Here is a 23995-nt window from a genome sequence, read left to right on the forward strand (position 1 = left end):
TTCTCCATATACTCAGGACTGGTCCAGGTGGGCTTCCTTCCATTTGTTGTCCCTCTGGGGTTCACTTGTGATTTAGAGAGGAATCAGAATCACAGAGTGGCTTAGGTTGGAAGGGATCTGAAGGGATCTGAAGGGATCTGAAGGGATCTGAAGGGATCATCTTCCCCAACCATCTACTCCTGCAACGGGCAGGGCAGGAAGCAAGTGAAGTATGAACCTTCTGTTCAGGATTGGTGACCCTTGTCAGCTTTGGTAGCATTGCTCAGCTCTGTCTGTGCTAAAGCTGCAGCTGAAGAGGTTTTTAGGGGGGTTGGCACCCTTATTGTCCAAGGGAACTGTGCTGCCTCCCCAGGGGAAATCTCAGCATTCACTTCAGGCCTTGAAACAAGTGGAGAGCAACTGAAGGTAATGCCCAGAAATGTGGTGGAGTTACTCTCTAGGGTGTCTGGAGTTGACTTCTCTAAGAATTCTGTGACCAGAATTGGGCTCTCAGGGCCAGGTAGCAAAAGAAATGGGTCTTGGCATTGCTCAGCTGTCAGATGTACTGATAAAGAGCTTTGTAGGCTTGGTGCCTGGAGTTCCCATGCCATCTCCTTCTGAGCCACTGCACGTAGAGGAGAGATTCTTCTGCATCAGAATCAAGGCAAGTCCTGCAACAAATATCTCCTTACCCTGGGCAGAGGAAGCACCTGAGTTAAGGTCAAAAAGGAATAAATGTAACTGATGGAAAACTGCAACCCCAGTCGTGCTGCAGAGTACATCTGTCCATGCACATGGGACTTCCTGCTGAGGTTTTGGGAAGAAGCAGGAGCCAACCTGTGCCATATAAATACCAGAAGGTTGTCTTGTTTCAGACAAGAGATGCCTCTGCATGTGGTGATCCTCAAGTATCATGATGTTATCTTAGGGAGCTGGAACAGCAAGAGGGAAGTCCAAGCCTTCTCAGGTTCATTGGCAGGGTGGTTACAAGTGCCTCAGTGTCCTTACAAGTAGCAACAACATGTGGAAGCTTTTTTAGATCATATTTGTTCCTATCATGGAATAGAATAGAATCATATTATGGCTTGGATTGGAAAGGACCTTAAATCCCCCCCAGTGCCCCCCCTGCCATGGTCAGGGACCCCTCCCCCAGCCCAGGGGGCTCCAAGCCCCATCCAACCTTCAACACTGCCAGGGATGGGGCAGCCACAGCTTCCTTGGGCAACCTGGGCACCCAGGGGCTCAGCACCCTCACCCCAAACAATTTCTCCCTCCCTCCCTCCCTGCCCAAGATCTCCTCTCCATCTCCCCTCTCCCAGCTCCAAACCCTTCCCCCTCGCAGGCTCCCATCCCTCCAGGCCCTTGTCCCAAGTCCCTCCCCAGCTTTCCTGGAGCCCCTTCAGGCACTGGAAGGTGCTCTAAGGTCTCCCCATTGCAGCCTTCTCTTCTCCAGCCTCAACACCCCCAACTCTCTCAGCCTGGCTCCAGAGCAGAGCTGCTCCAGCCCTCCCAGCAGCTCTGGAGTCTTAAAACTACTTTTTTTTAACCTTTTCATGCTGGAAGGAGGAGGTGAGAAGTGGTAAGAAAAAGACATCTATCTCCTGTGTGTACATGAAACTTCCATTTGGAGCTGATCCCCATGGAACTTGTAGTTGTCTGGAGTTTTCCCAGTCAGGCTTTTCCTACTGTGCTGACTTCTGGCTGTGGACAAATGGGATCCATTGCAGACAAGTAACAACTTGTGGGTGTTTAGAAGCAGCAGAGGAAGACCTGTGGGTATTAATAAGCAGGACTGATGGATGCCTTTCCATTGCAGGACTTGTTTGGTCTCCTGGAGCTTGATCGAGAGCACCCAAAGTTATTTTAGGTCTGAAGTTAAAAGCAAGAGAGTTCTTGGGTGAGCAAGAGTGGCCATTTTATATTAGAGATGGAAAATTTGGAATTATTCCTTTTTTTTTTTTTTTTTAATGTAGCCTTGTCTCATGCCTGTACTTAGTAAAAGCCACTGCATGAGTGAAATTCTGTCCCTGTTGCAGGAGGGCACTGCTGTGTGCTCCCCACACTGCTTTATTCTCTCAGTCTGGGACAGAGATGGATCTTTCCCAAACTGTATGTGTGGCCAGGGAAGTTGGGGGGGTTATTCTGGTTTGGTTTTCAGACTTACCTTTAAGAGACAAAATGGAAATGCTTTAGGACTTGTTCTGTTTGTAGGCTTTTGATCAACGGGTTTGAAGGTTTTAAAAGTGGTTTTCAAAGAATATCAGAATCCCCACATGGCTGAGGTTGTCAGGGAACTCCAGAGAACCTTTAGTCCAACAACTCTGCTTAAAACAGAGGCACCTGGAGCAGGCTGCCCAGGACTGTGTCCTTCTGGCTTTTGAACATCTCTGAGAGTGGAGAATCCCCAACCTCTCTGAGCAGCCTGCAGCTCCTGGTCTCTTGGTCCAGAATAACTGCCCCAGTAGTGTTGGGTGTATGGAAGCTGATGGAGGGACTTCCTCCTGACTTGATTCTCTGACCACCAACAGAAGGGGAGACCCAGGAGCTTCCTGACAGTCCAGTGTCTGCCAGGTGAGATGTGATCTCTTTGTTAAAATCACAGGTGAAGACACCTAAAATCAGTCATGTCACATTCTTAATGATGCTCCTTGAGTCTCCCTGTTCTGTCATCACTGAGTGCTGCACACCCAGGCACCTGGTGTGTATATTGTGTATATACACAATATACAAGAGAGTTAGTGGAACATCTTGGGTGAGCAAGATTGGCCATTTTATATCAGAGATGGAAAATTTGGAATTATTCCTTCTTTTTTCTGTTTGTGTATATTTAGACATCACAGGAACAAGAATTTCTATTGGTGCTCTTTTATTTGGGTATTCCTCCTGCTTTGATCTTTGAGGGAGGTCTGGCTCCAGCTAATTGTTTTTATTCTGTGTCAGTGGTGAATGCAGGCTTTATTTTTAAACCGCTTTTACTTAACTGAAATTAATGATAAGTGGTATGGAACATGCATGTCACCTACCACTGGAATACAGAGATTCCTCGAAGTCTTGAAGTCTTAGCATTTATTTGCTTCAGTTTGCTTAAAGGGCTTCCATAATACCTGGGAGTAATGGAATCCATCTTTTCCAGGCAGCTTTGTTTGGGATAAAATGTTCTCTGTGGGAGAGGTGAGTGTTAAGTTGGACATAGTGGAACCTGCAGGAGAGTTTGCACCCTCATAGGTGAGCTCCTACCAGGAGAACGTGGTGGAAAATTGTTGGAATCTGTGACAAGATCAATGCTGATGCTGAATTCCAGCCAAGTTTAATGTTAGGGTGACCCAGCTTCCTCCTGGACCAAGATGACTAGGAAAATATTTCCTTTCAGCTGATGCAGAGCTTGTCTTTTAAACAGAGACTCAGTTGTGGATGCAAGGACCAAGGTGTGGAGGTGGAGTGGGGCATTGATCTCTCCTTGCTGGCATAAAGCTTAAGGTTCCTGAAAAAACCATCACCTGGGATCATCTGCCTTGGAGAGGGTGGACAAGGCATGGACCAAGGTGCTGTGAGCTCATTGCATTGGCCAGATGGACAAACCAGGCTGCTTTTCCTCAAGAGCTCTCTCTGTATTTGACAGCTGAGGTAGACTTGAATTATCCTTGCTCTTGTTTCCTCCCCTGGATGGCTTTCTGCTGGTCTCAGTGTTTTCTTTTAAATCTCTTTCCTTTAAAGAAAAATGGTTTCTTTTTTTTGTTAAATCAAGGACAGATCATCTTAACGTAAGTAAATGTCTGCAGTTAAAAAGAGGCTCTAAAGTGAAATGCAGCTTGAGTAAACCTGAAAAATGTTGGCCTGTCAGCTTGCAGGCTGACTTTAATTATGGCTTTTGCATTGAGAGAGAAGAGGAGACCCACATGTGGAGAGGGGAGGATATTTTACAGCTTTCCTTGGCTAGGTCTGCATTTCTGCCTCCTTATCTTTGTGGGCTTCATCATTTGACAAAGCAGAGGCTCTTCAAGCTGTGAGTGTCTGGAAGGCAGGAAGAAAAGAGGAGTTGACTGAAATGCCCAGGAAGGAGACAATCTTTTAATGTTAGTGAAGAGGCACAAATACCAGGAGACTGTCTGCTGCCTTGGCTAATTCACATGCCAGCTGAATAATGGAGGAGGGTGAGGTGGGGCTCTTGTTGCTGCTTTCCTAAGGGAACTGGAAATGTTTCAAGCTCATGGAGCAGAAATGTTCCTTAAAGACTCCTGTGCAGTCTAGTTGTAGAACTTGAGTATATTTGCAGTACCAATTAACAGCAAAAAAAAACCTAAAATGCTTCTCTTCAAACAACAGAGGAATGGCTCATATCCCAGGGAATAAAACCCTACGAATGGATGGGTGCTCTTAAAAATAATGAATAAACCCCAGAGCTATGGAGACTCTTACAAAGCATCATGGAATCGAGGTAACTGCACTTCATTTTTAGGCCATGAACTTTCAAATCTTGAAGTTGCAATTTACAAAAGTTGAAAGTGTGGTGTTAAAAGAAAAAAATAATGAAAAAAGGCCTTTGTCAGCTGGAGCTAATCTTGTCCTCCTCTGTGTGTGCTTTCCCCTTGCTTCAGGTTCTCCTGATGCTCTCCTGGGGCTCCCAGCTGGGACTGGGTCATAGAATCAGAGAATGATTTGGGTTGGAAGGGACCTCCCAAGGTCCCCCAGTCCAAACCCTGCAGTCTCAGGGACACCCTCACCCAGCTCAGGGTGCTCAGAGCCTCCTCAAGCCTCACCTTGAACATCTCCAGGGATGAGGCCTCAACCCCCTCCCTGGGCAGCCTGGGCCCTGGATCCACTGCCCTCCTGGGAAAGGACTTGTTCCTACCATCTAATCTAAATCTGCTCTTCTCTAATTTAAACCCTCACAGCTTCCCAGCTTGTCTTTCTGGCCACCTTGACAAAGCCACCTGGAAGGTGATGGTGCTGCTTTCCCTCCTGTCCCTCTGTGGGTCCCTCTGCAGCTTTCACACCTCAGACTCAGTTTCACTCAGTTCCCTAATGAGCAAACCATGGCTGAGCTTCTGCCCAGGCCTCTTGCAGCTCTTGGGTTCATTTTCCTTCCTCCCATCTTCTTCACCTTGTTGCTTTCTTTGACTCTCAAGTTCTTTTTCTTTACCTAGAGCACCTCTGTACATGTGTTCCACCCCAGGGTTTACCTGAACCCAGTGCCTTTGCTCATGTTCATGCCTGCTCACAGGTTTACTCCAGTCATCTTTTCCCAAGTGCAAGACCAGCAGTGCTTGGAGCACTCATTTTGTTATCTCTTTGGATCACAGAATCATAAAATGGTTCAGGTTGGAAGGGACCTTAAAGATGATCTCGTTCCAACGTGTGCTGTGGCTTGGGAGTCCTGACTGGGAATGCTGCATTGTCCTCATGTTCCTCTGGGGAGGCCACAGCCACAGCACCCCAGGATAGGTGAGGCTGTCAGGAGCTGAGAGCTCCTCTGCTCCAAGCTCCTGCCATGCCCAGGGACACCTCTCCTCCAGCCCAGGTTGCTCCAAGCCTCATCCAACCTGGCCTTGAACACCTCCAGGGAGGGGGCAGCCACAGCTTCTCTGGGCAATCTGTTCCAGAGTCTCAGCACCCTCCTGCTGAAGAACTTCTTCCTCAGCTCCAGGCTGAACCTCTTCTCCTGCACTTTCAATCCATTTCCCCTTCTCCTAGGGCTGGACACTCTGAGGAAAAGTCCCTCTGCAGCCTTCCTGGAGGTTCCCTTCAGGGATTGGGGGGCAGCTCTAAGGTCCCCCTGGAGTCTTCTCTTCTCCAGGCTGAACAATCCCAGCTCCTCAGCCTCTCCTGGGAGCAGAGCTGCTCCATTCCCTGGAGCATCTTTGTGGCCTCCTCTGGGCTGGTTCCACCAGCTCTGTGTCCTTCTGCTGGTGGGGATAATAGAAACTTTTTTTTCCCTTTACCTTCGTTGTGCACTCTGACTTGTTACCTAGAGGAGATTGGAGATTCTAGGACTGAGTTAATACATTTAGTTAATATACTGCACATCGCTGTTGGAGAGTGTGCTGAGAAGGGAAACAGCTCTGCAAGTTCTTTGTTGTATCAGTCCAGGTGTAAAACCAACAAACGCCCCAAATCTTCTTTCTCTGCACCTGACACTTCTTTTATTCTTCATAAAGCAGGGAGGCAATTACCTAAGCTGTGTAAATAATAGTTGGAAGCTCTCTTACTTACTTATCTATTGTCTGGAGGAGAATGTGGTTTTCTATGACATGACTCTTGCTGAAATCCTGATGTTGCTGAAAATCCAAACATGTATTTAAAGTGAGTATCAGAGAGTTCCTGGGATGCCTTGCGGCAGAGCCTTGGTGTGACAGGGAGCACGGGGTGTGGGAGGCTGGAGCTGGAAACTGCTCCCTGCTCTTTGCTTCAGCCCTCAGGAGTTGGGAGAAAGCTGTGGAAATACCCACAGACATCTGCTTCACTGGTGGTGTGAAAGTTGTGTGGTCATGAGTGTGAGCAGCTCTTGAGTCTCTGTCCTGGCTGGGCAGATCCCTCCCCTGCTGAGATGGTGACTGTACAGCACCAGGTTGGTGAAGACCTGATTCCTGAAAATACAGACTCAGGGAATGGGTTGGGTTGGAAGGGACCTGAAATCCCCCTCAGTGCCCCCCCTGCCATGGTCAGGGACCCCTCCCCCAGCCCAGGGGGCTCCAAGCCCCATCCAACCTTCAACACTGCCAGGGATGGGGCAGCCACAGCTTCCTTGGGCAACCTGGGCACCCAGGGGCTCAGCACCCTCACCCCAAACAATTTCCTCCTAATCTCTAAGCTCAATTTCCCCTCTTCCAGTTCAAAGCCATCACCCCTTGTCATCTCACTACAAGTCCTTCTAAAAGTCCCCCCCAGCCTTCCTGTAGGCACCTGCAGATATTGGAAGGGTGCTCGTGGGTCCCCCCAGAGCCTCCTCCAGGCTCAGCCTGGCTTCCCACGGAGCTGCTCCAGCCCTGCCTCAAGCCTGTAGTTCAGGACCTGTTTTGAGGCTGTTGCATTGTTTTTTCTGGCAAATAAGTTGAACACAATTTTGTAAGTCTTGTTGGAAAGACTTTTTCAGACATCCTTTGACTTCTGTCTCACTGTCTGGGAAGAACCTTTGAGGTGTTTGAGTGATTCCCTGCGACTTGAACCATTAGCAGAAGTGAAGTGTAGTTATTACAGTGTTTCACCTTCAGAAAATAAAAAACCAAATCCCACTGGTTCTGACTTTGCAAAAAGAACCCCCAAAAATAATAATAAAAAAAAATTAAATCAGGTCATAGATGAGTCATGGCAGGCATAAAGTGTAAGACCCATCAGCAGCTTCTTTGTTGGTGTGTTGTCTCCTTCCAGAAGAGAGATGCAGACATCCTGCTCCTGGCAGACTCCCTTCAGGAGGCTGCAGAGGAAGGGGAGTTGGCATTTATCTGCTCCCTGCTCTCCTGGTTTCTCATGCCTCAGCAGCCACACTGCTCCTGGGAGCCTCAGCTAAGAAAAGCAATGTGACTGGCAGCAGAGAAATGGGAACCATGACTGAGCTGTTCCTCTGTCTCCCAGCCGAGGATTTTGTTCTGTGTGGAGTTAGGAGCTAATTTTAAAGGAGCAAAGGGATCTGATGAAATAACACACCTGCATCTCAAATGTGTGTATCAGTGTCTCCTTGACACAAACCAAGTGAGGGGACACTGCCTGCTTTCAGAAACCCTCCTCTGAGGCATGCTCCTGCTCTGAGCAGATTTCTCTGTGGCACAGAGATTGCTCAGACTTTATTTTGGCAGGGGTGGATGTAGCAGTGGCACCAGCAGGGACAAAACCAGCCTGAAGTGGAGGAGCAGAGCTGAGCACAGGTCCCTGGGCACGGGGAGGAGGTTTGTGTCCCTGAAGTGCTGTGTCACCATGGGGCTGGCACTGCTCTGCAGCACTGGCAGAGGCTGGGACCTGTCCTCTGGGTGCTGCTCTGGGAATAAAACCCTCTGCTCCCTCTGCCAGAGCCCCGGAGGAAGTCACTTGGTGGCTGGTGCCAAGTAGGATCCTGGTCAGTTTACAGGTTTTCAAGTATCTTTTCCTTTTGTGGGCAGCACCCTCTGCCCCCACTTGCTGCTCTCCCCTTTCTCCCTCTTCAGATGAAACACCCAAAATCTGGGTCAGACTGCTCATAAATTGAATTTCAGAGACAGTGCGTGCCCAGAGGCAGGTACAGCCCAGAGCAGGGGAGGAAGCTGCAGAATGGAAATACAAAGTTTAGGAAGTAAATTCCACTCATCCCGAGATGGGAAAGTGGAGGCAGTGGCTTCTGCAGTGTTGTTTGTATTGCAGAGGGTGGCTGGATGAGATGATGTTTCTTGGAAGTTATTCCATTAGGTCACTTAAAGTAAAACTTCTGCAAGGAGGAGCCAGTCTGACTTCTCTGGGATCTCCGGGATGTTCTGGGATCTCTGGGATGTTCTGGGATCTCCGGGATGTTCTGGGATCTCTGGGATGTTCTGGGATCTCTGGGATGTTCTGGGATCTCCGGGATGTTCTGGGATCTCTGGGATGTTCTGCCTGGGTTAGCAAATTTCAAATTTGGGGATGTGGTCAAGCATCAACTCAGAAGGTGGAAACATCCAGCAAAGAGCTGGTTTTGGAAGGGAAGAGAAGGGAGAGACTAATTCAGTTGGGAAAATCTTTCAGACTAGCTAACAGAGGATGGATTTCATTTATCAAAATGAATATATGCTGACTGGGTATGTGAAGGTTCTGAGCATAAAAAAGAACAGATGGGGCAAATAGTGAGCATGATAAATCAGCAGTTGCTATAATATGAATAAGCTGAGCAATCCCTTTTATATACATAATAAAAAAAAAAAGGTACCAATTAAGGGAACATGATTTATTTGCTGTGGAATAATCTGAAGATTTCCTGGAATAGGTTGAGGAATGTCAAGCTACAGGAAAACTTTTCCTTGTCTGTAGTGCAGCTGTCACTGGGGGACTGATAACAAACACTCTGCTCCCTTCCACACCTCTCCTCTCAGCAGAATGCTCACAACTTGGTGTTCTTCAGGAGGGCTTGACAGTCCTCAGGCTCTTCCAGAGAGAGAAATCTTGAGTCACACAGGTTGGTGTTGCACCATTGCTGCTCTTGTTCCCTCAGCTAATTAATAAACAAGAGGACCTCAGCAGCTGTCTCACAGCTGAAGAATTATTTAATATATCTGCTGCTTTCTGGAACCCCAGTCCTTCCTCGGGATTTGCCCTTTCATCTTGAAGCTTACCATGGGAATTGGTATTCCTTGTGCTCTGTTAACACCCCATTTGCATGGCTCTGGAATGCAGAGTGGATTCACCTTCATCTTGCTGAAGGTTCCTGAAAGCTTCTCCTGCACAGCTGCCTTGGGTCCCTGGGAGTGGAAGTGGTGCAGGAAGCATCTGCCCTGCCTGAGCTGGTCACCACATGGCTCTGCTTCAGGATTCCCTTGGGCAATCTGCAGTAGATTTATTTTCCTTTTGTCTTAGTTAACTCTGCAGACTCTGCTCTGAACTGGGAGTCCCACCAGAGGTGGAAAGGGAGGAATTGCTTTCAGTCCAGTTCCAGTGGTGTTCTTGGCCCCCTGGGTGCTTTGTCCTTGGGCAGTTGTTTGCCAGGTGCTTTTCCATGCCAGAGGTACCAGTTCTGCATGGGCTGCAGAGATGCAAAATGGTTTCTGTAGGTTACACTGATTTGTTCCCTTTCACACATAGTTTCTACACTCCCCATCAGTGTAGCCAAGGAAGTGTCCTGCTGATAATTTCCATAACTTCATTAATATTTTTTCCCAGAACTGAGATTGCTTTAGTGCCCTAACTCCTGTGCAGGTCTGAAAGGGAGACACTGTCAATGCTGGTTTGTGGCAGCTATTTCATAAGGTGCCACCACATTGATGTGGACCAAAAAATGATGATGGGAGTCCATCAGGTTTTTGTGGTGGAATATTCATATGATGGAGGAGGGTCTGGGTGAGATTAGTCTTGATTTGGGTTTAAGTTTTAACTGCTTCCCTAAGTCCACTGACTTGGCAGCTCTGCTGCCTCTGGAGGCATTTGCTCCATGAGCTGAAGTGCAGGTGGCTGGGCTGAGAGGAAAGGTGAGTGAATGCCACGGTGGAACAAGGAGTAAATAATTCCATCTGATTCCTGCATGTGCCCTTGCACTGGTTTCTGGGTTGGCTGGGGATGGGTTTGGATGGTGCCAGGGAGGGGATGCTAAATGTTAAAGGGCCTCTCAGTAAAGCAGCTGGGTAATAGTTTCCATCCAAGGGGGAGGACAGCAATCACTTGCTACTTGGACAGACCCTAAATTAAGCTGTCAAGAGGAAATGCTCCTAAAAGGCCACTCCTGTTCCTGAAACTAAAATAGCAGGAATGCTTAATCTGAAGTGAACGTGTGAAAGTTGGGAGCTGTGAGTTCAGTTTACAGACTGCCATCTCCTAAGGAGCCCTTGGGGTGAGGTTCAAGAGAGCTTTTCCTAAATTTACAGAAAGTTTGAGGCTCTTGCAGGGTAACCCCACTGTTTGCCTTTGTGCAGGACTAAGATCTGGTCCTATGAACAGGAGGAGACATTTCAGCCTGAGCCAGCATGCCTGCTGGGAGGAACAGGAGATGGGCTTTTCTTTGGCCTCTGGCGTGTTCACCTCAGCCTTTGCTTGCTTATTGCCCAGGTCACTGGGTCACAGAATCCTCAGAGTTGGAAAAGACCTCTAGAGATCAAGTCCAACTCTCCCAGTAAAGCAGGATCATGTTCTGGAGCTGTGTTCTCATCAGGGGCTTGATTCTTGCATTTCCTATTAACAGTGTGAAGCAGCTTGTCAAAACATTTAAATAGTGTTTTTCTTTCTTCTGAGAAATACAACTTTCTGAAGGAAAGGTTGACGTGTTCATAGCTCCACATTTTCTCTGGGACAGACTGACTTTAAGAGTCATCATTTCTCTTTCAAGCTGAAAGCAAGGGAGGATGTGGGTGAAAAGGTGGCTACTGAAGAGCCCATTCCTTCCTTAGGAGAGACTGGCCAAGGCACAGAGAAAACTTTCAGGGGTCCTTTCCCTGGTGGAACCTCAGTGAAGAAATGTTCTCAGTTGTGTGCAGGTCTGGGTCTTGGAAAGAGTCCAGAACCCTACCTGAAAGAAACTTTCTTTTTTTTAAAGACTCTTTCACATCAGAATAAAGATGGCTTTTTTAATAACCAGAATTCATGCAACCGTGGCCCTGCACAAAGAGTTAAGAACTCCAAACTTTCCACCTCTAGGCTTCCATGAAGTGGTAATTCTTCAGGGCCTTTATCTAAACCAACAAAAGCTGCAGTTGCTGCTTGAAGTCTGCTCTGGCTTGAAGTCTGACCTTTTATTGTTAAAGAAGAAAAAAAGAATAGATTGAGCTGCCTTCGTTTCCATAATATCCTTGCGTGCAGTTCCCCACAGAACACTGTCAGTGGGATACCATTGTTGTGAGGAATGTGGAGCATTGCCCTGTCCAGGCGTGGGGCTGGAGGTGTGTGTCAGGGGCTGCCCAAGAATTTCCTGCACTGGAGGAGTGGGAGCCTTTGTGTTTGGGGAACAAGAGGAGCTGTGTTCTGCCCTCCTGGGGGAAGTCACTGACCCTGGGCTGCTGCACAGTGGCCACTTGGCTCAGCCCTTCATTAACCAGCACACACAAATCCCCTTTGTGGTTTCCTCTGCCTCTTTCCTTTGCCACTTTGGGATCTTCAGCTCTATTTCATGGGTTTCTTCCCTAGTGTGGCTTCGTGGTTCTTGTCCAGTACAGTGAGAATTGGTTGTGAAATGATGAATCACTTCACCTGAGCTCCTTCATATTTCTTTATTTGGCTGAATTTGTTATTGGAACTCTAAACTTCACTTCCATCTACTTGTTCTCTTCTAATTCTCAGGCAGGGGCTGCTGCTGGACTCCTAAACCAGAGTCAGGCTTGCATGGGCAGGGAGCCTCCTCAGACTGGGCATCTAATAGTGAGTGGGATGCACACCAGCACTGACCTGCTCAGTGCTTCCAAAACTAGACCAAAATTAAAGGAGGCTGAGTTACCATAGTAGGGGTATGAAGGTTGTAACTTCAGGTGGTAATGGCTCCTCCTGCTCCTGGTTTTTCCTGCCTGCACCAGACAGTTTCTGCAAATGGCCAAAACGTGTAACTAGAGCTGGTGACATCTCTGCTCTGCTGCCAGCATTGTGCACACAAAGCATGCTGCACTGAAAGGAAGTTTCAGAAATGTGCCTATGGTCAGTCAGAAGTGGTGGGTTTTGCTGCTTTAAATTCACTTCAGTATTTGTTGTTCCCAACAATAACCTTAGAAGGGTTGTAGATCATTGCTGATGGGTGTATCTGTTCTGCCAGCCTGAAGGCTTCAGCTGCAAAGCAGGTGAATCAGGTCAGGTCCATTTTCTGGTTAGTGCCAGGAAGTTAAATTCAATGCTGAGATCCAAATCAGGGAGGAAAAGGTAAGTGGTGATTCTTTCTACTTTGTTTTCAGTGTACAGCTTTGTATTTCATATCTGTACCTGTACTTGACAACTAATTCTTCACGTAAGCACTGTTACAGCACAAAGGGCTGGAGTGGGTTTGCTGGTATTAGCAAGGTTTGCTGAGGACATGCCCATGCTCCAGGACCCCAGCAGTGGGGTCAAAGGCATCACTGAAGTATACATCAGAGCTTATGTAAAATCTTAATCTCCATAGGGGAAGCTGAGTGGAGTCCAACCCAGGGACTGAACTCGTTTGCGTCATTTGTCTTTCTGCTGCTGAGGAGGTGGAATTAGCTCCCAGATCTGGGGCAAGGCAGAAATCGGTGTAAGATGGGGCTTGTGCTGGCCAGGAACTGGTGTTTTTTTTTAATTTTTATTTTTTTTTTTAATTTAAGGTTCTGATAAAGCATGATATGAAGTGTCCGTGCAGTAGAACCTGCTTTGGGTGATCTGTTTTGGGGATGTTGTAAACATCTGGAAATTACAGAGCACTGAAGCAAATGTTACAGCACAGGAGCCTCACAGCTGTCAACATCAGACTCTGAATAAACTTAAAAGGCCTCTTATTAAAACGTTGTTTTCTTCTTCTTCTCCCCCATCACTTTTCAGGTTGCACAGGTGCTGAAGCATGGCTGACTTGGATCACAACCTCAGTCTGGCAGATGCTCTGACAGAGCCACCTCCCGAGATTGAGGAAGAAGTGAAAAGGGACTTCATTGCCACTCTGGAAGCAGAGAAGTTTGATGATGTGGTTGGAGAAAAAGTAGATAAAACAGATTATGTTCCTCTGCTGGATGATGAAGATGAGGCAAAACCTGGGAGCCAGGAACCCAAAAGCAAAGCCCATGCTGATGGTATTCAGGTGGAACGTAAGTGTCTGAAGTACAAGAGCAGACCTTGCATCACTTCACATCACAGAGTGCTCACTGGAATATTGCTGGGTTTTACATGCTACTGGGTTTAGTCAGAATAGCTTATTGTAAAAGATTGAGATCAAATCCTGTTTCTTGCTTTTCTACTCTACCATCTGCTCAGTTCTTCAGCCTGGAAATGAAGCTAGCACAGTCCCCAGAAGAATATATTATTTATGGTAATATTTTGTGGGCTGCCTCAGGCATCCCAGAGAAAGCACCATCCAAGGCTTGTGACTGCTGCAATTACCATATCAGTGCTTTCTGTCTTAAAATAGTAGAACTGTGCCACCCTGGCCAGTGGCAAATCTAAAGTGTTAAGATCAAAGACTCTGCTGTTGCTGCTGAGGTCTGCAGGTCAGCATCTTCCTAAGGTCCCCACTGTTTGGGAGCTTCAGGCTCAGATGCTTAACAGCTAAAGCTTTGTTTCTCCCCTGATCTGAGAGTCTACTTGTTTTGTTTTCTTGGTGCATGTGTATGCAGGTTCTGTGCATATACAGTAAAATGTGGTGCTGTCTTCTAGGTATTAACATCTACCAAAACAGTTGATCTGCATTAGTGTCAATAGCTTTATCAGAACTGCTTAGAAAAGTGAGGGTTATGTATTTACCTCACTGAGGAAAAAAGAAAACAGTGAGATTTGGGGGTCACCCACTGGGTTTCTTTCTCAGTAAATGATTTAAGTCTCTGTCTTTGCCAGCGTGGTGTCTTCCCCCCAAGTGAAATACACCCATGACAAGTTCTGCCTTCATTAGTTTTTCATGGTTTGGTTTTGATGTTCTGTTAAAGGTGTCTGGCCCTAGACAGGTAGCCTGGTGACTTCTTTTGGAAGAAAGTTTTTCTTCTTTTGCCTTAATCTTGATGTTCATCAATGTTGGTCAAAGTGGAATGTGCAGGAGAAGTATAACAATCACTCATCAGAATAAAGAGGAACTCAGGAGTTCTATAGTGGGGATTTCTGGTCTGTTTAAGACACTTGCATTTAGGAGTCTGTTGAGTGCCTGGTAATACAGAAAATGTGATTTTGAGTGTTCCATACTAATATAGCTCCTTAAATGGTAACACATGAGTAGGAAGGCTGGAAGTGAGCAAAGAGATGGTGAAACTTTGAGCTTTGGTCAATTCAGATATTCATTATTGTATACAATTGCAGTAGGTGTTTTAGAGTCTGGCATTGCAAAAGTGGGAGTAAAAGAGAAGCATGAAAGCTTGTTACCACTTCTGCATGGGGTTTAAGGATATTTTTAAATAATGCTTTGTTCTTGATGTTAGAGGTTCTAAACCATCTGAGCACCAGAATTTCCCAGTTAGTGTTAAACTCATGATATCACATTGGTTTGAAAGGCAAGTTCCTTAAGTCCTGTCCTCTCAGCTGTGTATGCACTGAGCCAGAACCATCATGGGATCACAGACTGGTTTGGGTTGGAAGGGACCTTAAAGCCCATCCAGTCCCAACCCCCTGCATGGGCAGGGACCCCTCCCCTGGTCCCACCAGAACTGATTGTTTCAATAACTTTGGATTCTTGAAGCAGATATAATGAGGCCTTTTGGGTTTGCTGAGGAATTAAAACTCTGAGAAGTTGTCTGTGAGAAAGCTGCAGGTTCCTGTGTGCAGCAGTGGGTCAGGGCTGGGAGGGAGCCCTGGGGTTGGGCTCCCATCTGCACCTCTTGGCCCCTCTGAGCCCCTTCCCCTCCCCAGTGCCCCCCTGGCTGCACAGTCACTTGTTGGGCTCCTTGGGCAGAACTTGTTCCCCTCCTGCAGCTCAAGAGGGGGGTGCAATTTCTTGTTCTTGGTTTGGAGATGGGTTTTTTCCCTTTGTTGGGGTAGCTGGGGAGAGGTTTTGTCAGGACAAAACCAAGACCCTAACTGAAGAAACCCAAGAGCCTGCTTGCCTTGAGTGCATAAAATAATGGTTTTTAGCTTTGCCACCTTGTACCAGGGAGGGAAGTTTATTTATCTGTTTTATTGAAGCTCCAGGGGCCAGTCTGAGGATTTGATCCTGTTGTATCTCAGTTTGTCTAAATAGCTTTTCCCTGAGGCAGTAAGGGTACCTGTTTCTGCCACGGGCTTTGTAGAGTGTCTATAACTGTTTAAAAAATACAGTAAAGCTTAATGTGCTTATTTTTACTGAGGCTAGAGAGTAAATGAGCCTGGGTGAGCTATTTCAAGGTCCTTGTGGGGTGTTTGGTGTGGTCTTAGAGCAGTGCTTTGAGTACAGGGTGAAGTTTCTGGGGAGGGGGGACTGCTGCAGGGAAGGCACCAAAAGTTCTGTGTCCCTGGCTCCAAATATGACTGTAAATAGCTTTGTTTTCCTGAGGGAGAGGAGTAGCTTTCATGGATCAGGCTTTTCAGCCTCTGCTTGTTAATTTATTTATGTTAAAAGGCACGAATGTGTTCAGACAGCCTGGTCTCTGCTGCCCAGATTGCCTTTCCCCAGTCAGAAGAGGTTTCATCATGTGTCGTGTCAGGCTCCAGCTATTCCAGCTCTGCTCAAGGTTTTTATTTTACTTTTTTTTTTTTTTTTCCTCCCTAAATCCAGGAGCCAGGTTAGGCAAGTTTAATGGCCAGATGGGTCCCCAGCATGGACCTGGGTGAACCATATGAGTACAGAGAGATGGAGATGAGGAGGGAGAAGTGATGAGCAGTTGTCTGCTCACCTACAAATCTACCCTAGACTAAAGCTCTAATAACAGTTAACTTTTCAAATATCACTGGCAAAGCATAGCTTAAGAAAAAAAGGGGTTTATTCTCTTCCTAGCACCTGGCTGGACATCATAATTTTGGGAATTCTGGGCTAATCCTCTTAGGACCTTGTGGGCTTTACATAAGGCTGCAGGATCACTTTGGGTGTGTGCTCTCTGCTGGCAGGTGCCTTTCCTTAGCAGCTCCAAGGAGTCCAGAGGATGCTGAGGAGCTTCCAGTTGAAGCCACAGAGGCTGTAGCAGCAGTTGTCATTAGGCTGCTGCTGTGATTTAAGGGATTTACATCCTAGAAGTGTGAAGGAAGAGATTTTTTGGGTGGGAGCAAGTTCCAAGGAAAAGGGAAACCCTGTGCTTCAGTAGCTTGGAGCAGGCAGCAGTGCTCCTGTGACCTCTGTCAGTTCAGGTGTTGTTTCTGAAGTGTTCCTGAATTGGTTCTGTTGAGGACTTGTGTCCAGAGACAGGTCCTGTGGCACAACTCCTTGTGGGTCTGTACCCAGCACAACAAATGGATCTTTTTGCAGTCTTGGCCTCTGTTCACAAACTTGATAACAAGTCTAAACTGTACATTTAGATTTATAGCAGGGAAACAAATGATGAGTGTGATGTAAGTAACACAAATTCTTCTCACTTCCTGCAGGGAGTGTCTCTGGGTTTTTTCCCAGCAGCTGTGTCACCACGAGATGGCTCTGCTGGGGCTGTGTGAATGTTCCACCCATCCCAGAGTTTCAGAGTGATTAAAAACACTAGCAAATAACATTAAGATACCTGCATTTTTATCCCATATGCCACAATAAACACCTTCCCCCTTCCAAAGTCTGTCCATCCCCATTCCTGCCCCCCCAGCATTAAAACTTCAGGCTGGTGTAAACCCCTGTTTTGTCTTTTTGTACAGAGACAAGCACCCAGCATGATGTGAGTGTGCTCTCAGGTATGTCAGGCACTTTTATATAAACACCAAAATGAGTTCACAGAGCCCCAGGTGATACCAGGGCTGCACTCCTAAACTGTGTGTGGGTTTGGGGGTTTTTATGCTGCCCCAGATTTCAGCTGCTTTCCCAGCATCTTGTGGCCCAGCTGCAGAAGTTTGGGGTTCATTTCAGTGTGGGGCCTTGTACCACAAGTCCATTGAAAGCAGATTTCAATGTGAGGGTGTTTGGGGCTTTTTTGGTGCTTTTGTTTAAAGTTTAAATTTTTGTTTAAATTGTATTGCAGAGGTGCCTGATCTTGGGTTGAGTTCCTGAACTACTTAATACACCTCTGCTTTCCTAAGAAGGATGGAGCACCCTAAGTGTTGCCTTGATAAGCCCAAGTGTTCTGGAAATTTGTGCATGTTTTATGAGCAAAAGCAGTGAAATGAATCCAGCTGTTGGGCTTTACAAACAGAAATTAATCTTTCTCTAACCTAGTTGCTGTAAACTGATTTGGCATCTCTGGGGTAATACCTGTGCTCAGTGAGGGAACTGACTTGGGGTACTTGAGCATCTCAGCCACCATGGGTTCAGTCCCATCACAGCCAGCACTGATCAGACTCAGAGGTTCAGCCTTCCCCCTTCAGCTTCTGTTTGCTGCCCAGAACCCCCCTGCACTGAGCTGTGTGAGCAGCAGGGCCAGGGAGGGGATTGTCCCCCTCTGGGGAGACCCCCCTGGGGTAAAGCTGGGTCCAGCTCTGGGGTCCCCAGCAGCAGAAGGACATGGAGCTGTTGGAGCCAGTGCAGAGGAGGCCCTGGAGCTGCTGGGAGGGCTGGAGCAGCTCTGCTCTGGAGCCAGGCTGAGAGAGTTGGGGGTGTTGAGGCTGGAGAAGAGAAGGCTGCAATGGGGAGACCTTAGAGCACCTTCCAGTGCCTGAAGGGGCTCCAGGAAAGCTGGGGAGGGACTTGGGACAAGGGCCTGGAGGGATGGGAGCCTGCGAGGGGGAAGGGTTTGGAGCTGGGAGAGGGGAGATGGAGAGGAGATCTTGGGCAGGGAGGGAGGGAGGGAGAAATTGTTTGGGGTGAGGGTGCTGAGCCCCTGGGTGCCCAGGTTGCCCCCAGAAGCTGTGGCTGCCCCATCCCTGGCAGTGTTGGAGGTTGGATGGGGCTTGGAGCCCCCTGGGCTGGGGGAGGGGTCCCTGACCATGGCAGGGGGTTGGGACGGGATGAACTTGAAGGTTTCTTCCATCCCAAACCGGGGACTGTGAGGGGTGGGATGGGGAGAGGGATCTCAGTGCAGGTCCGTGCCCCTTTTCCTGCTGTTGGAGCCCAGAGCTGCCTGTGCAGCTGTGCTGTACCTGGGGCCATCTGACATCACCTGTGTGCTTCCAAAGCTCTGGCAGCCCTAAAACAGAGCCGGGCAAACCTTGGCTTCCCTTTAAGTTCAGTTTCTCTTTGATCCTCATGGTCAGAGAGAAGCTGCAGACTCCAAACGAGGCCTGCATGGTTGGCATGCCAAAGGCAAGCAAAGCTCCAAGCCTCTAGGCCTTTTTTTTTTATTTGTGATTCTGGGAATGGTGAGTTTCACTTTCAGAAGCAGTTTTGGGGCAGGATATTTAACTGGATGAGTTGAAATAGCTCAGGCTCCTTGTTCAGGAGTTCCCAGCCAGTTTTGTCTGCATGGCACTCAGTTTATCAGCTGGTTTGTTCCCACTCCTATTCTTTTTGTCTGACATAGTTGCATCCAACCAAACCTACACAACAAATGTGTGATAAAATGAAAAAACATCCCAATTTCCTCTCACCTGCAACCTGTCCATCCACACCCTGGCCTGCCAAAAGGTTGGGTTTTTTTGGTCTTTTTTTTTTGCTTTCTTTTTGCCCCTTGGTGTCCCCTGGAAATGTTCTGGGCTCTGCTTCCCCACTCTGTGCCGAGTCACTGCTGGAGATTAAAGCTTTTTATCTTGGCACTGTCCATTTGCTGGAGATTATGGGTTTAGCCAGCACGGCCTGAAATTTGTTTATATAAAAACCAATCCTTTGATCCACGAGCCAGATGCAAATACTATCTTGTGATTCTGATGGGGATTATGTAGTTACAGCATCCTGACATGGGCTTTGGTTTTATGCAATTTAGAACAGGAGGGAGGAGGAGACCTGGCCCTGGGGAGCTGCTGGGTACTGTCACACCTGGACTCTGGCTAACTCAGGATGTGCTCCAGAGGAGCTGACCTGCAGGGCACACACCCCAGATCTCCTGATGCCAGCTGGAGCTGCTTGATTTGATCTGGTTTGCTAGAAACTTGCCTACCAAAGAAGCTTCACGTGTACAAGGAACCATTTTACCTGCTTCTCAGGCTTCCCTCTTGGGAAGTGCAGAAGGAAGGACACAGCATTTTGGATTCTTCTGCTTTCTGAGGAACCCACCATTGAGCCTGAAATCTTCAGGTTATTCCTGGTTCAGTGTTTGATTTGGGGAGCCCCTGGCTGGCCTGAGCACACACTGCCTGTGCAGCTGTGTCCTGCTCATCCCTGCCTGTGTGCAGAGCTGTTTCATAGCATCATGGAATGGCTAAGTCTTACATTTTAATTTTTTTTTAATGACTGAATATAGGGGACTGATGGAGAGGAAGCTGCTGTGAAGGAATGTGTTGGTGCTTCTGGAGTCTGAGCTGCAGAGGCTTGAGCACCCATCAGCTCTGTGGAAGGTTAAGCCAGAAGCACAGCTCAAGCTTTTCCTTTTCACCTGCCCCAGCGTTCAGTGGGCTTGGCTAATATTTTGGTAGGGTTTTGGTTTGTTTCATTTTGAATTTTGCTGAGCCTTGGGTAGGGGAGGGTGAGGGGGGTATCCTGGTTCTTTGTGACAGGAGGCAGTTGGCTTGGATCACTTGCAACCTAGGAGATGAGTCTCTAAATGAAACTTTAGTGCAGATGGAGTGTTTATTTTCTGAGCAGCTGAAATGCTCTGAGTTGCCAGAAGCAGTGTGGGGATGGTCTGAGTGCAAGGCTGAGCTCAGCTGCACACAGAGTGCTCAGTCCAAGTGCCACCAGCCCACTCTTACAGATGAGGGGTTTCTTGGCAAGCTGGAGCTGGTGTTCAAGGTGTGCACACAGACTTGCAGCCCCAGTTTGTAGTGGTTTGCTGTCCTCTTTTTAATGCCTGCAGAGTGGTGGTGGCATTAGAGCTGGCTATGAATGGTGTCACCAGCTCTGTTGTCTGTACCAGGTGTGATGAGCAGGTGCAAAGGAAACTGAAAGCCACGTGGGATCCATTTGTGCAATTTAACACAGAACTTGTAGTGAGTTTTTCAATTACAGGGTGCTAAGGAAATGGGAATGAGTTTCTGGGTCATACCAGGGGGGTTGCTGGTTCCCCACCACCCAAAGATCTTTGGCCATGTTTAGGATCTGGGAAGCCTCTGTTCTGTTGTCCTCATCAGCTGCCTTCATTAAACCAGTGCTATGACTCCCACTTGAGCAGGACTTAGGAAAACCTGGAGCTCCTGCTGAGCTCCCTGGCTGTCACCTGCCTGTCCCTGCTCCAGAATTCCTTGGGGATCTTCTCCTAAACCCCTTGTTCCTTCAGGAGGTACCCAGCTTACCTTTTGGCACCTGTGAAGCAGTGTCCCAGAAACCCTCCCATGACCCTGATTCCTCCTTGCCTGCACTGATCAGTAAACTCAGGGCCTGGGCACCAGTTCTCCCAGTTTCCAGTTTTAAGACCAGTTCAGCTGTTGCAGTAAATCTCAGTCCTTGTGAGGACTGACAGCAGGAGGAGCTGTGTGTTTGACTGCTGAGAAACAGCTCCAGGGATTCCTTGCCTATTTTCAGTTACTGGAAGAGGATGTAGGTGTATGTTTTTCTATAAGCTGTCTGGCAAGTTGATGTGGAATTTCTGTAAAGCACCAGGATGAGCCACTGAAGACTTTCCCTTTGCTGGCTGAGAGGTGGATCCAGCCCTGAAGTGCTGCCTCTAAAGTGCAGTGGGTAATGTAGCTTTGCTTTAACACTGCCTGGCCTCAGGGGAAGGATAACAGCAACTCCAGGGAACTCAGAGTGTGTCTCTTGTAGGAGTCTTTTCATTTTATTTTTATCTATTTATCAATAGAGTTTTCTTAAGCCGTTGCCCTGAGTATTTCTTTGGAACTGCTCTTGGAGTTCATGCTGCTTGTTAAGTTTAGCTCAGCAATGACTTTTCTTCACTATTTCACAGCTGGAAAATGGGATAAATTCTTAGAGATGAAGCAGAGTTATTTAAGGAGTTACTAGAAAATATTTTAGGACTTGGTGGGAAAGCTGATACCTTCAGTTGAGGTAAATGGCCTCGTGATACTCATCTCTCATAGTGATGGTCTCCTGCAGAAATATTGTGCTGCTGGCAGCCTGTACCAGGATGAATACCAGCACAGTCCAGCTGCTTCTGTAAGGACCACAGTCTGACCCCAAGGGCAGTCGTTTAAAAGAGCTAAATTCCCCAAGCAGTTTGGCCAAAGTGATTGTAGTGATGGACCCTCTGCAGCCCAGTGCAGAGCTTCAGGCTGGATGCAGAATTTCATCAGCATTTTAAAAAAACAAACCCCATTTTTAATTCAGTCCCTTAATTGTGCCCAAAGATGGTTTCCAAGCAGCATTTTCAGGAACTTTATACTCTGTGAGTGAGCTCCCTGTGAGCAGAGCAGCTTTCCTAGGGTGGCCCAAGGAGCAGACACCAAAGGCACCTTTAGAGCTCGGTTCTCTGGTTCCCCCATTGCCTGAGCTGCCCCTGGGTCTTGTGTGCAGGAGCTCAGCATCAGCTGGGGGTGCTCGTACAGGCTCAGGGAACCCCCAGCCTGGGAAGCACCAAGGAGAGCACGGCCAGCAGGTCAGGAGAGGGGATTCTCCCCCTCTGCCAGACCCCACCTCAAATCCTGCTCCCAGCTCTGGTGTCCCCACCAGCAGAAGGACACAGAGCTGTTGGAACCAGCACAGAGGAGGCCCCAGAGATGCTCCAGGGAATGGAGCAGCTCTGCTCCCAGGAGAGGCTGAGGAGCTGGGATTGTTCAGCCTGGAGAAGAGAAGACTCCAGGGGGACCTTAGAGCTGCCCCCCAATCCCTGAAGGGAACCTCCAGGAAGGCTGCAGAGGGACTTTTCCTCAGAGTGTCCAGCCCTAGGAGAAGGGGAAATGGATTGAAAGGGCAGGAGAAGAGGTTCAGCCTGGAGCTGAGGAAGAAGTTCTTCAGCAGGAGGGTGCTGAGACTCTGGAACAGATTGCCCAGAGAAGCTGTGGCTGCCCCCTCCCTGGAGGTGTTCAAAGGCCAGGTTGGATGAGGCTTGGAGCAACCTGGGCTGGAGGAGAGGTGTCCCTGGGCATGGCAGGAGCTTGGAGCAGAGGAGCTCTCAGCTCCTGACAGCCTCACCCATCCTGGGGTGCTCTGATTGCTGCTGTGCTCACCAAGTCCAGCAGGTACATCCTGGGGCCTCTTCAAATTTTATCTGACAACGTCAGACCAAGATAGACAAAATCTCTTGGTCGTGAGGATCTTCTGTACTAATTTTTGGAATTGCTTGACTTCCAGGCTGAACCACTCTTCTCTAAATCTCTCCTGATATCTGCTGTAGCAATGTGCTGTCAAAGCTGAAGCTGAGGTTGTCATATCCTTTTCTACTTTGTCTGCAAAAAACTTGTCAGGCCTGAAGTGGGCCAATATTTTGAAATTTTGGGGAATGACTTTGTGCCTCTTGACTCTCTTGTTCTTTCACTGTGCTCCATGGGCAGGAGTGTGCCCCAGGCTTCCTCACAGCCTCCCCTCAAGTGCTCTTACCCCCAAGTCTTGTCTTCTCCATGATGAGCTGTCCCAGCTCTCAGCCTTTCCTTGTATCAGGGATGTTCCAATCTCTTAATCATCCTCATGCCCCTTCACTGACCTCTCTCCAGTAGCTCCATCTCTCTTGTACTGGGGAGAAGAGAGGGAGGGGATCATCCCCTCAGCCTGGGGCAGTGCTCTGCCTGATGCAGCCCAGGATGCTGCTGATCTTTTCTGCAAGAGCATGGTGATGGGTCATGTTCAGCCTGCTGGCCACCAGGATCTCAGGGGCTTTTCCTGCAGGACCTTCCTTCTGGCAGGTTTTCACCTGTGCTTGGGTTTACTCCTCCCTTGGGGCAAGACTGCAGTTTCTTTTGAACTTCAGGAGCTCCTTCTCTGCTCTCCTCTCCTCTCCAGCCTGTCCAGGTCCCTCTGGATGGTGTCTCTCTTCCCAGTTCAGTGTCATCTTCAAGCTTGCTGTGGCTGTGTTCTGCTCCACTGGGCAGGTCATTAATGAAGGTGTTTAACAGTACTGGACCCATTCTCAGCTGCTGGGGCCATCACTAGTGCTCCAGCTGGGCTTTGTGCTTCCTTTCACCTTTCTCCCAGTTTTCCATCCCCCTTAGTGCAGTTGCCTGCCCCATGCTTTGTCTGAGGATGTTCTGGGAGATGGAGCCAACAGGCTCAGGAAAGTCAAGGGCAATGGCATCATCTGCCAGCAGCAGCTTGGCTGAGCATGGGTTGCCTGAAGGACCCCAGAGTCACAGAGATGAGCCCTGCCCTCAGGAAAGCTCAGTCTGAGTGATGGGAGGAAGGGAGAAAGAGACTTCTGGCTGTTAGGCTTTGAGCCCCCTTCATCAGGCTAGATTTTCTGGGCTGAAAAGCTCTCCTTTTTGAGCTTCAAGTGGCACAGAGTCAGTGTCATGTGGGTGCCTTAACATCTCAACATCTACTTTTTGGTGGGGAAGGGAAAAACCCCTTTATCTGTGTTTTGATAACACTGCAGTGTCTTTACAGTGTTGGTTTTTGAGTTTCTATTAAGATTTAAATCATCCAGTGGCTGACATTTCCTTTGGTTCTTGCAGATACTTCATCTTCTGGGCCAACAGTTGTAGAGAATGGTGACCATGGAATGGAAGATCACCACCCAGGTACGTGCCTAATGTCTGAAGGAAACACAGCGACTTCTCTCTTTGTTACTGG

The 23995-nt window shown here is 48.1% G+C and overlaps 1 protein-coding gene across 6 annotated transcripts in view; it reads left to right on the forward strand.

Moving 5' to 3' along the window:
- LOC103536145 (microtubule-associated protein 4-like) overlaps positions 1-23995 on the forward strand; it is a 150320-nt gene that overhangs the window by 40658 nt on the left and 85667 nt on the right. For all 6 annotated transcript variants that reach the window (XM_030444902.1, XM_030444905.1, XM_030444907.1 and 3 more), the window contains 2 exons: positions 13096-13355; positions 23878-23943. In XM_030444902.1, the coding sequence (XP_030300762.1) occupies positions 13115-13355; positions 23878-23943 (307 nt within the window). In that variant the 5' untranslated portion in view covers positions 13096-13114. The remainder of the gene's footprint in view (positions 1-13095; positions 13356-23877; positions 23944-23995) is intronic.

This window comes from Calypte anna, chromosome 2 (genome assembly GCF_003957555.1).
Source record: "Calypte anna isolate BGI_N300 chromosome 2, bCalAnn1_v1.p, whole genome shotgun sequence".
Taxonomy (NCBI): Eukaryota; Metazoa; Chordata; class Aves; order Apodiformes; family Trochilidae; genus Calypte; species Calypte anna.